This window comes from Salmo trutta, chromosome 10 (genome assembly GCF_901001165.1).
Source record: "Salmo trutta chromosome 10, fSalTru1.1, whole genome shotgun sequence".
NCBI lineage: Eukaryota > Metazoa > Chordata > Actinopteri > Salmoniformes > Salmonidae > Salmo > Salmo trutta.
In genome coordinates, this window is record NC_042966.1 from 31,436,533 (window position 1) to 31,453,439 (window position 16,907).

A 16,907-nucleotide genomic window follows, 5' to 3' on the forward strand; every position below is an offset into this window, starting at 1 on the left:
CTAGCAAGGTATTGTGCCTGAAGGTGTGTCCATTCTCCACAAGACAAATGATGCAGGAGGACACACTCAAAAAAACACCTCAAGCAGAAAGTGGACTGCACAGAATGTTTTATAAAAAAGGCAGAAGAGTAAGTATTTATTTGTCTGATAAACATTCTTTCAGGATTTTAGTAAGAAGGGTAGAATGATATGTACAAAATATAATCTTGTCTGTAACACTGGTTTGCTGTATCTATTTTTAATAAGTAGTTCACTAAAAGTATTTATACTATAACTTAACTTGAATATGATCTTATTCTTTGAGGCATACATTTTTTGATAAAGCAATAGCCTAAGAGGCTGGATGGCAAATCACTAAAAGAGGCCTATGTCCCACATATAGATGATGCCTTTCCAACATCATTAAATACATCCAATGTCAAAGCAGACCAGACCAGAAAAAGTAGTTGAACAACAGCAGGATTGAGGAAGTTCAGCCATTGAGAACAGCCATTTAAATGAGCCCTCACTTACCTCTACCTTCTCCTCTTCTCCCCTCTGCTCAGTCTTTATTCCAGCATAATTTTTCCAATTTACAGTAAGAGCTTGTGGAGGAGACCGACCCATTCCTCTGTGGCTGTCGTAACATGAATGTGTCCTGTCCCCTAGAGACACATACACACTCAGAGAACGAAACACACACACTTTCCCCATCCCCCAGAGACAGGACCATCAGAGTACGTCGTCTGTGTGTCTGGGGAACTGAGAACCTGCCTGCCTGCTGGGGGAAGAGGAATCCTAATGAGCACAGTGCACCTGCCTGGCTGGAGTCTCTCGCTCTCTCTCAGCATGAATGACAAAGCCACTGTTGCTAAAGGGAAGTGAGATAATGACTCTCTCTCTATCACTCTCTCTGTGTTTTAGAATGAAACTGACATTGCACAGATGGTTCCACCACCTTCAATTAAAATTTTGTTAATATAATGGCACATTTTTTTTCACACATATATACAGTATATGTTCATGCTACACACACATCACAACTGCTGCTACCAGACTTGCAAAAATACTGCACAATTTAAACACTTGCCCCCCAATCCCCCCTTCCCCACAACACGTGTAAATATTGGACAATAAATTGTACCTTCCTGTATTATACGTATGCTAATAAATGTATTCTATTCTACTGAGCCATTTACTTTACGTTCGTATTTGTATATTTTATTATTTCTTATTGCTGTTGCATTTTCGAGAAGGAACTTGCAAGTAAGCATTTCATTGGTGTACTGTGTACCATGTGTATCCTGTGCATATGACTAATAAAACTTGAAACAGTTTTCTGCACACAAAGTTCAAGACAAATGCAGGTACAAAAGCATGTTATAGAAATTGTACAATTCATTACTTTTCTTTACAGTATGCAGCTGCCAAATATCAATATTTGCATTAACATTTTCCATTTTGTGAATATTAGAAAGGTTGCTAGAAAAAAGCCAGTTTAGAGAAAACCCTGAGTTTCCAAATGGTGTCACCAGGGTGCACTCTTCTGCTTGACATAGACTGACCAGGTGAATCCAGGTGAAACCTATGATCCCTTATTGATGTCACTTATTAAATCCTCTTCAATCAGTGTAGATGAAGGGAGGAGACAGGTTAAATAATGATTTTAAGCCTTGAGATATTTGGTACATGGATTGTGTATATGTGCCATTCATAGGTGAATTGGCAAGACAAAAGATTTAAGTGCCTTTGAACGGGGTATGATAGTAGGTGCCAGGCGCACCGATGTGTGTCAAGAACGGCAACGCTGCTCAACAGTTTCCCGTGTGTATTAAGAATGGTCCACCACCCAAAGGACATCCAGACAATTTGACGCAACTGTGGGACAATACACAACTATACATTTCTGTGTCACCAGATGATTTTAGCTCCACAAATAAATTATTACTGTATTAGTGATTTAAATACCTGGATGGCTCACAACGTCCTCCAGCTAAATTAAGACAAGACTGAGGTACTTATTGTTGGAGCCAAAGCACAGAGAGAGAATCTGTCCGCACATTTTAATTCACAGGCAATATAGATAAAACACCAGGTAAAAAACCTAGGTATTATTTTAGATTCTGAACTCTATTTCAAATCACATTAGGAATGTGACCAAAATAGCTTTTTACCACCTGAGGAACATCCCACGGTGCATCAATTTCTCATTCAGGCTGATACAGAGAGGCTCATCCATGCTTTTAATACAGGCAGGCTTGACTTCTGTAATGCTCTCCTGTCTGGTCTACCCAAGAAAGCCATTTGCAAAACATACAGAATGCTGCAGCATGCGTACTGACCAAGACCAGATGGAGAGCACACATTACACAGGTTTTAAGGTCTCTGCACTGTCTTCCTGTACATTTAAGAATTGATTTTAAGGTTATTCTATTTGTTTTTAAATCAATCCACGATTGTGCACCCCAATACATGTCAGACATGCTTTTCAGTTATGTACCCAATAGGTCCCTCTGGCACTGGCCTTTTAACTATCCCAAATCCTAGGACCAAGAGGCATTGAGAGGCAGCCTTTAGTTACTATGCCCCCAGCCTCTGGAATAGCCTGCCAGAGAACCTGAGGGGGGCTGAAACTGTGGACATATTAAAAAGATTTTAAAACCAATCCTTTTAGCTTCGCTTTTCCATAGCGTGTTTTTTAGCAGTGGTGTAAAGTACTTAAGTAAAAATAGTGGTATCTGTACTTTGCTTTATTATTTATATTTTGACAACTTTTACTTCACTACATCCCTAAAGAAAATAGTGTACTTTTTACTCCATACATTTTCCCTGACACCCAAAAGTACTTGTTACATTTTGAATGCTTAGCAGGACAGGAAAATTGTCCAATTCACACACTTATCAAGAGAACAACCCTGGTCATCCCTAATGCCTCTGATCTGGCAGACTCACTAAACACAAATTATTGGTTTGGTGTCCCCCCCTGGCTATCGATAAATAAAAAACTAAAATTGTGCAGTCTGGTTTGCTTACATTGAAATAGTAATTAGAAATAGTTAAGTATATTTTAGCAATTACATTTACTTTTAATACTTTTAGACAGTATTATTTTACTGGGTGACTTTCACGAGTCATTTTCTATTAAGGGCTACTTTTACTTAAGTGTGACAATTAGCTACTTTTTCCACCAGTTTTTTTAGTCGTTCAGCTGCCAGACACAGTGAGGTTAGGCTGTGCATGAAGGTTAGTCAATGTTTTATTTTATTTAACTAGGCAAGTCAGTTAAGAACAAATTCTTATTTTCAATGACGGCCTAGGAACAGTGGGTTAACTGCCTTGTTCAGGGGCAGAACGGCAGATGTTTACCTTGTCGGCTCCTTTCCATCTAGCAACCTTTCGGTTACTGGCTCAACACTCTACCACCAGGCTACCTGCCGCCCAAATAATGAGATCATGGATAAAAACCATTTGTCAAACAGCAGTCACATCGAGGGTCATGTCACTAGAATATGACCCTCGATATTTATTGGAAAGGAGCATCAAATTTATAGCGTGCACTTTCAACACCCTGTGAAGTTAATTCTTCATCATTTACTTAATATGTATCCTAAAGAACTGCATGGCTTCCCGAGTCATCGTGGGAGGAACACACCATATTATCGCGTGACTCAAAGTTTGCATCGATATGATGGTTATTATATCAGTATTTGCGCATAAAGGCGTTTCCACCGCCATTTCTCGCATAATACATTTTGCCCACATAATGTCGAATGAATAAATTATATGTAGCATGTTTTACAATTTACCGACACTTCCTGTTTCCGTCACAACGGTCGTGACATGTTTGTATACGGTTAGACTTTACAAGCATGGAAACGTGGTTAGTGAAGCCGATATGTCAGATGTGCTTCAAACTGAACTATAACCAGAGAACTGGGTAATATATTTTGACTTACTTTTCAGTTTCAGTAAATGCTAACACGGATGTACCGGAAATACACGTGGCAAGCGACGAGCTACTTCCTGGTTGCTATGTTGACAAACGAAAGAGACAGCCAGATGGATTCATAATTGTACAATTACCCGGAAACTAAACCAGTTTTAACTGTGGTTAGCTTTCTTACGCATTGACAGGCACCATAGAAGGTAGTTAGCGAACCAGCCTTGCAGAGGCAATGGACTGGACTAGGCTGCTGTTCGTGTTGTTTGGGGGTTTGTTGGAGTTGTGTTTTCATGTGTCAGCTAACAGAGGGGGATCTCCTTCGTTTACTGATGAAATCCCATTCAAAATCAACTGGCCCGGGGACGAATTCACCTTGGTGAGTGTTGTCTGTCTGTCTCTCGCTCTCTCTCTCTCTCTCTCTCTCTCTCTGTGTGTGTGTGTGTGTGTGTGTGTGTGTGTTAAATCATGGCTTTTAAAAAGAAAATGATTTATTGACAAACGTTTGTTTTAAATGGTGATAAAGCATGATTCCATGTTATGGCTGTTGACATATGATTGTCAATAGTCTCTGTCATTGCCTGTTATGACTCCTGTAAAGGGTTGCACCTCCACAACATTTACAATCTGAGATGATGTAGCCAGTAAACATGCATGATTTCAGTACAGTATTATTAACTGACCCAAAATATGTCCTTCCATAGCCAACCTCCGGTGCCCTCTACAAAGATGATGACTTTGTCATCATGACAACAACAGAGAAGGAGACATACAAATGTCTCCTGCCTTCCTTGTCAAATGGAGACGACGTGAGTATAAAGATTAGACTAGCTAGATAAAGAATGATGTTTCGCTCCTTTTTTCAATTATTGCTTCTCACTTATCCTCCTCCTCTCCTGGTCTCCGTCTCTCTCACTCTCTCCCCCCTTCTCACCGTCTCTCCTCTCCCTCTCTCTCTTGCCGTCTCTCCTCTCCCTCTCTCCATCGCTCTCTTGCTGTCTCTCCTCTCTCTATCTCCCCTCTCTCTCTTCTCCCTCTATTTCTGTCTCTCAGGATGATGTCAAGGAGTACGCTGGTCCCACTCCAGGTGATCTACTGGAACCACTGTTCAAACAGAGCAGCTGCTCCTACAGAGTGAGAACCGCCCAGTTTCACTTCTACTTCTGTCTAAATATAGGCTATCTTGAGTACCACTGCAATACTAGCAACACCAATGTCATGGGTTTAACCCCCTTAGGTAGTGTTGCACGGGACACTGGTACAATGGTAAAATCACGGTACCAAAAGGTCATGATACTTATGATACCAACATTTTAGCGTACCGTTTCATATGATACTACCAGGTTTTTCAGCTGGCTCCTGTTATAAAATGTTTATGAAATCAGTGTTGTTCATAAATTCAGTTGAATTTAAGCAACAGCCATTAGTATGCACTGGTCCAATGATATCAACATCACTTTCATGTGCATATCACGCGTGGCAGCTGTAATCAATCAGCCTCATCCTCTACCAGCCCTCACTCACCTGCTTCTCTCAGCATCCCCTACCAGCCCTCACTCACCTGCCTCTCTCAGCATCCCCTACCAGCCTTCACTCACCTGCTTCTCTCAGTATCCCCTACCAGCCCTCACTCACATGCTTCTCTCAGCATCCCCTACCAGCCCTCACTCACCTGCTTCTCTCAGCATCCCCTACCAGCCCTCACTCACCTGCTTCTCTCAGCATCCTCTACCACCCCTCATTCACCTGTTTCTCTCAGCATCCCCTACCAGCCCCCACTCACCTGCTTCTCTCAGTATCCCCTACCAGCCCTCACTCACATGCTTCTCTCAGTATCCCCTACCAGCCCTCACTCACATGCTTCTCTCAGTATCCCCTACCAGCCCTCACTCACATGCTTCTCTCAGTATCCCCTACCAGCCCTCACTCACATGCTTCTCTCTGTGCGCGTCTATTCCTCCATCAGTTTTTAAAATATAATTTAGCAGTGATGTGAGCGGGATTGTAGACCCTGATGAGTCTTCTGTTGTTATAATTGTAATTGTTTTTTTTTTACATTGAAGCAGAGCGAGCAAAGTTGATACATTGTATAATTTCATCGCCTGTTATAAACATGGGCACAGGCCAGTCTGAGTAGACTGCAAGTTCGCTGTCACACAGCCTCTGAGTGCCAGAAACCGAAAATTGAGCAGAGCTTCACGACAGCCATGCTTGCAGCTTTACAGCAGAGAAAACGGCTTGTCTCTAGCCTAAACGGTTGAAAATACAGTATATGACCCATATTACCAATATACCTTTTTTCTTTCTATCGGGATTTGTGCTCATTTGATATAATTTCACAATCCATGTCGCAGGCTGTTTTGAACTAATCCCTGGTCGCTTATTATTGGTTTGATAACAAACAACGTTGTTCAGTCACGCTACCTTGCTAGCTAATAACCCTGTAAATTGACAGTAGGTTTAGGCAAATTCGATTGGCACAGGAAGAATGAAAACGAGTCTGCTACTCATGAGATGTGCTTCAGAGGTAGGATTCATGTAGGACTAATTGAAACCTAAACTATATCATAGATACAATCTCTTTCTGGTGATCCTTGAATTCTGTTTGGTGCCTAACATTTTAAAAGTTGGTAGCAGTGTGTGTTTGTGGGAGAGAGTGAAAGAGAGAGAGGTGTGTGTGTGTGTGTGTGTGTTTATAAGAGGGAGGGAGACAGTGTGTGTGTGTGAGGAAGGGAGGGAGGTATGTGTCTGTGTTAACTGAAGAGTAAAGGTTTCATGCAGTGTTTTCCTTTACTGCCACAATGACATGCAGATCATTATGCATGTATCCTCCTTCCTCCCATTCCTCCAGCCAAATCACAGCTAGGCATTTGAAAATATGAGCAAATCGGCCATTCTATTATATGCTGAACCGTGTGAAGTTACAGTCAGTGTGTTGTATTGAGTAGAAGTGTGAATTTCAGTGACAGGTTTTTGCGTAAATGGGGTAAAACATCCGGGGGACGGGGCAAAAAGGGCGCTAGGCCACTCTGAATTGTTTCCCCCTTGGTATCGTGATATCAAGGGGGTATCATATCGTTAGTAACGTTTTGGCATCGTGACAACACTACCCTTAATGTACTCACTGTGCTGTCAGTCACTTTGGATAGGCTAACCACTCTCTTCTGGCATGTGTTGTGGTGTTAATTGTAGATCGAGTCATACTGGACGTATGAGGTGTGTCATGGGAAGCATGTGAGACAATACCATGAAGAGAAGGAGACGGGACAGGTCAGTGGGAAATTGTTACTTTCACCATAATTAAATTGTCTACCATTTAAGTATGTTGCAACACATAGAAAAAAAGCTATCAATGTGAAAGGTGAAATTTATATTTTTCTGTTTTATCTAGCAGATCAAACTTCAGGAGTACATCTTGGGAAGCATGACCAAGAAGACTGAGTCTTCAACCACTTCAGGAACAGAGACTGCAGAGGCAGAGAAAGTTGAGGAGACGGATCCTAAGTCAGAACCGGAGAAAGAGGTTTGTTGTTTGACAGCGACCCAGCAGTTTGGCTCATATACATTTGAAAAAACACCTGATAAGACTTTGAATCTTTTGTCTTATTTTCGTTTAATTTCTCTTTCTAATCATTGGTCTCTACCTTACTTGCTGTGATCTGGTTTGTTTATCTACCTAAGTTGAATACACCGATTATCTCTGTTAAAAGACACAAATATAAATGTCTTTAGGTTCCCACTAAGAACGTGGAGGGCCAGCTCGCTCCATACTACCCGGTGTTGATGGGCCACGGGACGGCCTGCGTCCTGAAACAGAACACGCCACGCTCCATCAACGTGCTGTATGTCTGCCACCCCGAAGCAAAGCATGAGATCCTCTCTATCGCTGAGGTCACTACCTGCGAGTACGAAGTAGTGGTGCTGACCCATCTGATCTGTGCACACCCCAAATACAGGTGTGTGTGTGTGTGTGTACAAGTAGGAGGTGCACACCCCAAATACAGGTGTGTGTACAAGTATGAGGTGCACACCCCAAATACAGGTGGCAGCAGATCTACCCAATCAGTTTCCCTTGTTTGATCTATTTCAGAACTAGCATAGCTGATTTAACTCATTTACAGAATGACATAGTGAATAGTCTCGTAGTTAGTATAAGTTACGGCAGTGGTATTCAAACTTTTGGGACCCCATGTTTTCCACTGGAATTTCTGGGGAACCCGTTTTTGTTCGCAATAATTTCTCGAGACCCCAATATGACAACCTTAAAATCTGTATATTTATTTGCATCAACAAATAGCCTAAAATGTAATGAATTTTCTTATCTAAAATGAAAATAAACCAATAAATAATTGTGCTCAATTTTTTTTAATAATTATCTTTCTCAAAAACATTAGTATATTGTCCCATGTTTGAGATGTAATGGAGTCATATCTTTATCCCATGGTGTGTTAGGTTCAAGTCGTCCCCAGTGAATGCCATCTTCTGCCAGGCCCTGTCTGGTTCTCCCCTGCAGCCTCACAGTCTCTCTCAGATGAACCGGGAGCAGGAACAGCTACTGAAACCTCCCTTCACTGCTCCTACTGCCCCGGAGATGGAGAGAGAGGTGAGAGGGGGGAGGAGGGAGGGAGAGGGGAAGAGGCAGTGGTAGTGGAGGACTAGTAGGCCACACTATGGTAAAGCATTTTGCATTCCTCCCTACTCTACTGAACAAGACTCAGGTTTAGAAGCCAACCACCTCCCCTCCCTTTTTTCCTTCAGGAGGAGAGTATGTCCCCGGTGAGAGAGGAGGCCTCCTCTACCCATAAGCCCCTGGTGGTGGGCGGGCAGACTCATATTACAGTGGGAACCACCCATATCTCCCGCCTGACGGACGAGCAGCTGATCAAAGAGTTCCTGAGTGGCTCCTACTGTCTCCATGGGGTTAGTATGAGGCATGCTGATTGGCTGGCTGTTGAAGAAGACACCCGCTCATTGGCTATAGCCCCATATTGGCTACTGCTCATTGGCTGCTGTTGTTTATTCAATTCAATTGAATAGAACGTTATTGTTCCCTGATGTATTACATGTATACATACCAAAAGGGGAACTGACAGAGGAGGTTAGAAGAGGTGCTCAAGTAACACACACCTCTTCTGTAGCTCATACTGTAGCATCTGTCTGATGTCTGTGTGTTCCAGGGAGTGGGATGGTGGAAGTATGAGTTCTGCTATGGGAAGCATGTGCATCAGTACCATGAGGTAAGGGTTCTCTATCGTGTATCAAACTTATGGAAACAATGTGTTTGACTCCATTCCATTGATTCCATCCCAGCCCTTACAATGAGCCTGTCCTCCTATAGCCCCCCCCCCACCAGCCTCCCCTGTTCTCTACTTAGTAGCTTGGTAATGTTAAAATGCTTAAAGCTAAATATTTCCTGTACTTGGGTGCATCATGTATTTTTTGGTGCGTTCAAAATATCTACACTAAACAAAAATAAACACAATACGCAACAATTTAAAAGATTTTACTCAGTTACAGTTCATATTAGGGCTCTCGAGTGGCGTCACTACAGACCCTGGTTTGATTCCAGGCTGTATCACAATTGACCCAGTGTCGTCCGGGTTAGGGTTTGGCCGGTGTAGGTCATCATTGTAAAAAAAGAATTTGTTCTTAACTGGCTTGCCTAGTTAAATAAAGGTTAAATAAGGAAATGGATCAGACAACCAGTCAGTATCTGGTGTGACCACCATTTGTCTCATGCAGCCCGACACATCTCCTTCACATGGAGTTGATTGTGGCCTGTGGAATGTTGTCCCACTCCTCTTCAATGGCTGTGCGAAGTTGCTGGATATTGACTGGAGCTGGAACACTGTCATACACGTCGATCCAGAGCATCCCAAACATGCTCAATGGGTGACATGTCTGGTGAGTATGCAGGCCATGGAAGAACTGGGACATTTTCAGCTTCCAGGAATTGTGTACAGATCCTTGCGACATGGGGCTGTGCATTATCATGCTGAAACATGAGGTGATGGCGGCAGATTAATGGCACGACAATGGGCCTCAAGATCTCATCACGGTATCTCTGTGCATTCAAATTGCCATCGATAAAATTCAATTGTGTTCGATGTCCGTAGCCCATACCATAACCCCACAACCACCATGGGGCACTCTGTTCACAACGTTGACATCCGCAAACTGCTCGCCCACACGACGCCATCTGCCCAGTACAGTTGAAACCGGGATTCATCCATGAAGAGCACACTTCTCCAGTGTGCCAGTGATCATCGAAGGTGAGCATTTGCCCACTAAAGTCAGTTATAACACCGAACTGCAGTCAGGTTAAGCCCCTGGTGGGGATGACGAGCAAACAGATGAGCTTCCCTGAGATAGTTTCTGACAGGTTGTGCAATCCGGGTGGCTGGTCTCAGATGATCCCGCAGGTGAAGAAGCTGGATGTTGAGGTCCTCTACTGGCGTGGTTACACGTGGTCTGTGAGGCCGGTTGGACGTACTGCCAAATTCTTTAAAAAAAATGATGTTGGGGGTGGCTTATGGTAGAGAAATTAATGTTCAATTCTTTGGCAACAGCTCTGGTGGACATTCCTGCAATCAGCATGCCAATTGCACACTTCCTCAAAATTTGACACATCTGTGGCATTGTGTTATGTGTGACAACTGCACATTTTAGTGTGGCCTTTTACTGTCCCCAGCACAAGGTGCACCTGTGTATTGATCATGCTATTTAATCAGCTTCTTGATATGCCACACCTGTCAGGTGGATGGATTATCTTGGCGAAGGAGAAATAATCACTAATAGAGATGTAAACAAATTTGTGCACATTTGAGAGAAATAAGCTTTTTGGGCTTATGGAACATTTCTGGGATCTTTTATTTCAGTTCATGAAACATGGGATTAACACTTGCGTTTTATATTTTTGTTCAGTATAATATAGGATGGTTGATTTATGTATGTGTTCTCTCCCAGGATAAGGAGCAGGGGAAGAACATGGTGGTAGTGGGCAGTTGGAACACTGAGGAACACCTGGAGTGGGCCCAGAAGAACGTGGCCCGGTCCTACCAGCTCAAAAACGATGGGGTGCAGAAAGTCAAGTATGTCAGCCAGCTCTACAATCAGTTTATTAAAAGATCACACTGACCTGCAGTATGTTGATAATGAATGTACCACTATTTTAGAAATAGGGCATTAGAGGCTGGTTTCCGGGACAAAGATGAAGCCTACCCCTGGACTTGAAAGCATGCTCGATGGAGAATATCGATTGAAAGGGCCTTTTAATTCAGTAATAGAATTCACCTGTTTCCAGGAAACCTAAACATGTTTAATGAGAAGAACACATTTGTGATTGATAATGACGATTTCATGGTTGTTGTACTTTCTTCTCCCCAGACTGGTGTCTCACTTCTACGGCCACGGGGATGTGTGTGACATGACGGGGAAACCCAGACAGGTCATCGTCAAGCTCAAGTGGGTCATCATTAGTCTTTCCACTCTCTTCCTGAGAGAGGCCTGGTCTAGTATTGACACTTAAAGCTGCAATATGTCATTTTTTGGGTCGACCCGACCAAATTCACATAGAAATCTAAGTTATAGATCTGTCATTCTCATTGAAAGCGGGATATTTATTCTATGTGCATATTTCTATGCCTTCCCGTCTAAAAGTTTTGTTATTGCGTCTTTTACTTTCAGCTTTGTACACCAGATTCAAACAGCTGAAAATAAAAGATTTTTGGTTATGGAAAATATATTTCACAGCGGTTTAGATGGTACAATGATTCTCTACACTATACTTGCTTGTTTTGTCACAAACTGAAATTAGAACCATTAGAATTTTAGCAACCAGGAAATGGCGAAGTGATTGCTGCATAGTGCATCTTCAATATACACTACATGTATATTGTGGACACCTGCTCATCGAACATCTCATTCAAAAGTCATGGGGATTAATATGGAGTTGGAACATTACTGCGGGGACTTGCTTCCATTCAGCCACGAGCATTAGTGAGGTCGGGCACTGATGTTGGGCAATTAGGCATGGCTCGAAGTCGGCGGTCCAATTAATCCCAAAGGTATTCGATGGGGTTGAGGTCAGGGCTCTGTGCAGGTCAGTCAAGTTCTTCCACACCGATCTCGGCAAACCATTTCTGTATCGACCTCGCTTTGTGCACGGGGGCATTGTCATACTGAAACAGGAAAGGGCCTTCCCCAAACTGTTGCCACAACATTGGAAGCACCGAATCATCTAGAATGTCATTGTATGCTGTAGCGTTAAGATTTCCTTTCACTGGAACTAAGGGGCCTAGCCTGAACCATGAAAAACAGGCCCATTCCCCCTCCACCAAACTTTAGAGTTGGCACTATGCTTTGGGCAGGTAGCGTTCTCCTGGCATCCGCCAAACCCAGATTCGTCCGTCAGACTGCCAGATGGTGAAGCGTTATTTATCACTCCAGAGAACACGTTTCCACTGCTCCAGAGTCTAGTGGCTGCGAGCTTTACACCACTCCAGCCGACACTTGGCATTGCGATCTTAGGCTTGTGTGCGACTGCTCAGTCATGGAAACCCATTTCTTGAAGCTTCCAACGAACAGTTCTTGTGCTGACGTTGCCCGGTAGTGAGTGTTTTTAACCGAGGACAGACTATTTTTTTTTGCGTTTCAGCTGTCCCGTTCTATGAGCTAGTGTGTCCTACCACTTCTTGGCTGAGCTGTTGTTGCTCCTAGACGTTTCCATTTCATAATAACAGCACTTACAGTTGACCGGGGCAGCTTTAGCAGGGTAGAAATTTGACGAACTGACTTGTTGGAAAGGTGGCAACCTATGACGGTGACACACTGAGCTCTTCAGTAAGGCCATTCTACTGCCAATGTTTGTCTATGGAGATTGTATGGCTGCTTGCTCAATTTCATATCCCGGTTAGCAACGGGTGTGGCTGAAATAGCCAAATACACTAATTTGAAGGGGTGTCCACATACTTTCATATATGCCATTTAGCAGACGCTTTTATCCAAAGCAACTTAGTCATGCGTGCATGCATTTTACGTACGGCTGGTCGCGGGAATCAAACCCACTATCCTGGCATTGCAAGCGCCATGCTCTACCAACTGAGCTACAGAGGACCACTTCTCCATTGGAGTGACATGCGGAGCTTATACGCTCATCAGATAGAAATGTATGGTGTAGAACAGAGAATCAGTAGAGCTGACAAGATTCCATTTCTATCTGCAACGTTCAGAACGTTTCATATCACTGAATACACCGCGAGTCATGTCTTTTTCCTCTCCTCTGCCTCAGGTGTAAGGAGTCTGAGTCTCCCCATGCCGTCACTGTGTACATGCTGGAGCCTCAGACCTGTCAGTACGTCCTTGGGGTGAGACTGCATACACACATCACTGTCACATCGTCTTATGGTTCAACACTTGAACACATTGTTGCAGATTTCCAATGTATTCACTACACATGGCAAATAAACTCAACCCTGTTATTTTTTCTCAATCAGGTTGAGTCTCCAGTCATATGCCAGATCCTGGACACAGCTGATGAGAAAGGCCTTCTATCTGTCTCCAGCTAACAGAACAGAAGGCCAGAGAGACGGAGAAGAGGAGGGATGAGCAGAGGGGAATAAGAAGCGCAATAGAAAAGGACATGGATTTAGGCTACATAAAATGGACAACTGAAGAATGGATGCACCAAGGCCCATGGCACTGCTCAGGATGTTCAGACAGACATAGAGAAAGTGTTGATCCTGGAACGGCCCCTGGAAGCCAGGACCACAGTCCCTAGCTAATGCCCTGGCTTAGACCTCCTCTATGGACTGTACCAGACCCATTCTGCTTCAAAAGCCTTATGATAAAAGCATGGAAATCCTATTCTAAATGGGACAGAGACTCACAAAATGTGACCCTGCTCACTCCACAAGGCAGTGGATCTATGGCCTGGACTTCATATCTTCCTTGTATGCCTTATCTTTGGCACATTAGTTCTAGTGTCTTTTCTGGCCATATGCCAGGACAGAGAACCACCAATCATTCAGATGACCTCATCAGGAGAACCAGCTTCCATCTTGTAGTTGGTTTTATTGTCAACATTCTAAATTATCTTAATTTATTTCAGTTTGATTTGATGCTTATCTGTGACACTTTGGTTTTGTAGATATATTTGAGCAAGGAAGGTTTGAATTTTAAAATGTGCAGACAAACTAACTGTGGGTATAGTAAGATTGGGGTTCTGGTGTCATGGTTGGGATCAATTCCATTTCAATTCAGTCGATTCAGGAAGTAAACTGAAATTCCAAATGCTACAGTATTTCCTCATTCAAAAGCAATAAGTTAAATTGGGATTTGAATTTCAGTTTACTTCCTGAATTGACCCCAACCATGGTTGTCATGTTACAGGGTGAGTGAGAGTAACTTAACTTGATGTGCTGTGAATTCAAATCCCCTGATGTAATTGACGAGTTCTGATGAACATTTGTTATGTACTGAATCAGATGTTTCCTGTGGATTTCTAAATCTGGTGTGTTCTATGGTTAAAATGAGGGATACACTGAAATAAGAAATCATTAAATCATAACAAAAATGATTGATAATCATACTCTGTTGTCTGAGAGAGCTAGCCACAATATAATAAAGCTCTTGTTTAACTAGCATTCAGTTTGAACCATTATACATTTAGTAAAAGGCAAACTGAACAGAAAATTCTGTTTGATCACCGGTAGCTTATTTGATGCCACAGACTAAGTTAGACGACTCATCGTTGTATCTGTCCCATTATGGTCGTCTGAGAGCATGGGCAGCGCCATTAAGGCTCTCTATTTTGAAGTGGTCCAAAAACGGGTTATTTCCAAGTAGAGAGCTCTATGGATAGACACATGCACTGTGCATAACTGTCATATGACAAAAGCTTGAGATGCAGGTTGATTAGCTGATCACCAGAGGGCTCTGATATTTTCCCTTATAAAAGGTGCTGTTCACCTTTACGGATCTTCAATTTGACCTGAAAATCAGAGGAGTAATTCCATAACTCCTGCTGCTAATTGTCTAAACTTGAGGAATTTATATGATTATTTACGTTATACAATGTAATATAACGTCTGTACATGAAACACTATAAAACGAAGAATTTCTAATATACTGTATGTTCTTTGGCAGGGGCGCACTGGACACATTGCACTTGCTAAATATTTATTGATATCATAGAAAATGTATGAGACTCATAAATACTGTATTATTATGAAGAGAAAGACATGTCAGTGTAAAAAAAGATTCCAGTCAGTTCAACAATGTCAATAAGATATCTCTCTATTCTTCACGCTTTCCCCTCTGGACTAGGATACCTATCTTTATATTCCAGGGTAAAGTCAAGGGGGGTTATTCTATACCTTCACTTTTCCACCTCAAAAAAAACAGTTCAATACCACATGATATTCAGAAAATGAGCATCTGTTTACTCTCTGGTGTCTAACAGTAATGGTGGTATAACAATATAGTGACCCCCCTTAGTATCACTGACCTATATGCCCAAACCCTCTCCAGGTTAGACTGAAGGTGCAGTAGCTGATCAATCAACCAATCAATGAATCTATACATCAAGTTGGTAAGTTAGTCTGAAGGTATGGGGATCTATCTGATGCACTGAGGTGCTCTCAAAGTCTGGCAGAACCGCAAGACTATGTTGGACCACTGAGCTAAAACCTATTAGCATTAGCTTGGGGAGCCAAGCAAAGTCCCGGGAATGACTGGGTCCACAGGCTTGATCCACCAGTCTCTTTTGGAGCTTGGGTGAGAGGACAGGCTGAGTTGGTCTCGTGGTGCGAGGACTTGTTACGGTTGACCTCGAGACTGCCTTTGCCCATGGCGTGGAGCCGTGTCGTGTGTTGCAGCAGAGGAACACCAGAGCCACCCATTGGAGGCAGCAGAGGATGCGGCGGCAGAGCCCGGCGCTGTTGCGGGAGTACACGAACGGGTTGATGCACGACTTAAAGAAGATGAGCGCGAAACTGCACAGTTCAAACTGGTAGTGAGCGAAGCTGCTCTCCGGGGGAAAGGATGTCCTGGGCTAACACGACGCCCATGGGGAGACAACAAAGGAGGACGGAGAATACAATCACCACACAGGTTACTACAACCTTGGAGTCCTTGACTGTGGCCAGGTTGACAGTAGAGACTAGTTGGCAGCAGGTAGCTCCCTGGACAGCCCCAGGTACTAGACCCTGGCTAGTGGGTCTGTTAGTGTAGGAGTGAGTCTGAATGAGTTGTAGGTTGTTGTAGGCCTGCTTGAGGTAGAGCGAAGGAACCTGGACAGCACACTGCATTACCTCTAACCCTCTTTCCCTCCCTGTCTCTCCCTCCCTCTCCCCCCTCCTCCCACCCTCCCTCTCTCTCCCTCTCCCTCCCACCTGTGCGTTCTTCCTTAGCGTCTGAGCGATCATCAGGTAACAGATAGACACCACTGCCACGCAGAAGGCAAAGTCCACCAGGTAGACATAATAGAACCACCCTAGCACCCCCGTTAGGCCGAAGTGAGGCAGGCAAGGTTCCTCCTTTGTGGGGAAGGCTCACAGGGCTCACAGGGTAGCTATGGTGAAGCTGGAGGTCCAGAGGAGGGCGGAGTACAGGGAAGCGAGGCCATGCCGTTGGGCTGCTGGTCCAGGACCATACGGAGCCTTCTGAGGGTGATCACAGCTAGCGTTTCCAGAGACAAAAAGTATACTCTTAAGACTTTTGCAAACTTTCAAGAATCAGACCTGGGTTCAAATACTTGTAAAAATCATTTCAAAGGGTGTGTTCGAGCAGTAAGGCTAACGAAGCCGACTGTTGACGAAAGTCGGCAAGTGAAGTTCGCAGAGTTGCATCTGTGAGAACCGAAAGTCAGACAGTGTAGTAGTTTTCCAACAGCAAGGCTCAGATCAATACGGCAGTGTCAACACAGCTGCTTGTTGTATCTGGGATCTACATGTGTTTATATTATTTACTATGCTGTTACTAAGCAGTA

At 43.4% G+C, this 16,907-nt stretch overlaps 1 protein-coding gene and 1 pseudogene across 2 annotated transcripts; one reads left to right on the top strand and one right to left on the bottom strand.

Annotated features, from left to right (window-relative positions):
* Window positions 1–3,726: 3,726 nt before the first annotated feature.
* LOC115201555 (endoplasmic reticulum lectin 1) lies at window positions 3,727–14,609 on the top strand. Of its 2 annotated transcripts, none has more exons than XM_029765296.1 (13): window positions 3,727–4,298; window positions 4,624–4,728; window positions 4,973–5,053; window positions 7,112–7,189; window positions 7,314–7,442; window positions 7,652–7,875; window positions 8,372–8,522; window positions 8,678–8,839; window positions 9,097–9,156; window positions 10,886–11,010; window positions 11,306–11,383; window positions 13,209–13,284; window positions 13,414–14,609. In XM_029765296.1, the coding sequence occupies exons 1-13, from the start codon at window positions 4,155–4,157 to the stop codon at window positions 13,483–13,485; spliced, it is 1,485 nt and encodes a 494-aa protein (XP_029621156.1). In that variant the 5' UTR covers window positions 3,727–4,154; the 3' UTR covers window positions 13,486–14,609. The 2 variants fall into 2 exon arrangements, with proteins under 2 accessions (XP_029621156.1, XP_029621155.1); XM_029765295.1 differs by having other exon boundaries at window positions 3,732–4,298; window positions 7,311–7,442.
* Window positions 14,610–15,083: 474 nt separating this feature from the next.
* On the bottom strand, window positions 15,084–16,646 carry LOC115200874 (probable G-protein coupled receptor 75; annotated as a pseudogene).
* Window positions 16,647–16,907: the final 261 nt, after the last annotated feature.

Excerpts from the sequence above, each read along its gene's own strand:
- LOC115201555 (XM_029765295.1), top strand. The coding sequence starts at position 4,155 with ATGGACTGGACTAGGCTGCTGTTCGTGTTGTTTGGGGGTTTGTTGGAG. Across the intron at positions 8,840-9,096 it reads GCTCCTACTGTCTCCATGGG|GGAGTGGGATGGTGGAAGTA; the intron begins GTTAGTATGAGG and ends TGTGTGTTCCAG. Across the intron at positions 9,157-10,885 it reads ATGTGCATCAGTACCATGAG|GATAAGGAGCAGGGGAAGAA; the intron begins GTAAGGGTTCTC and ends GTTCTCTCCCAG.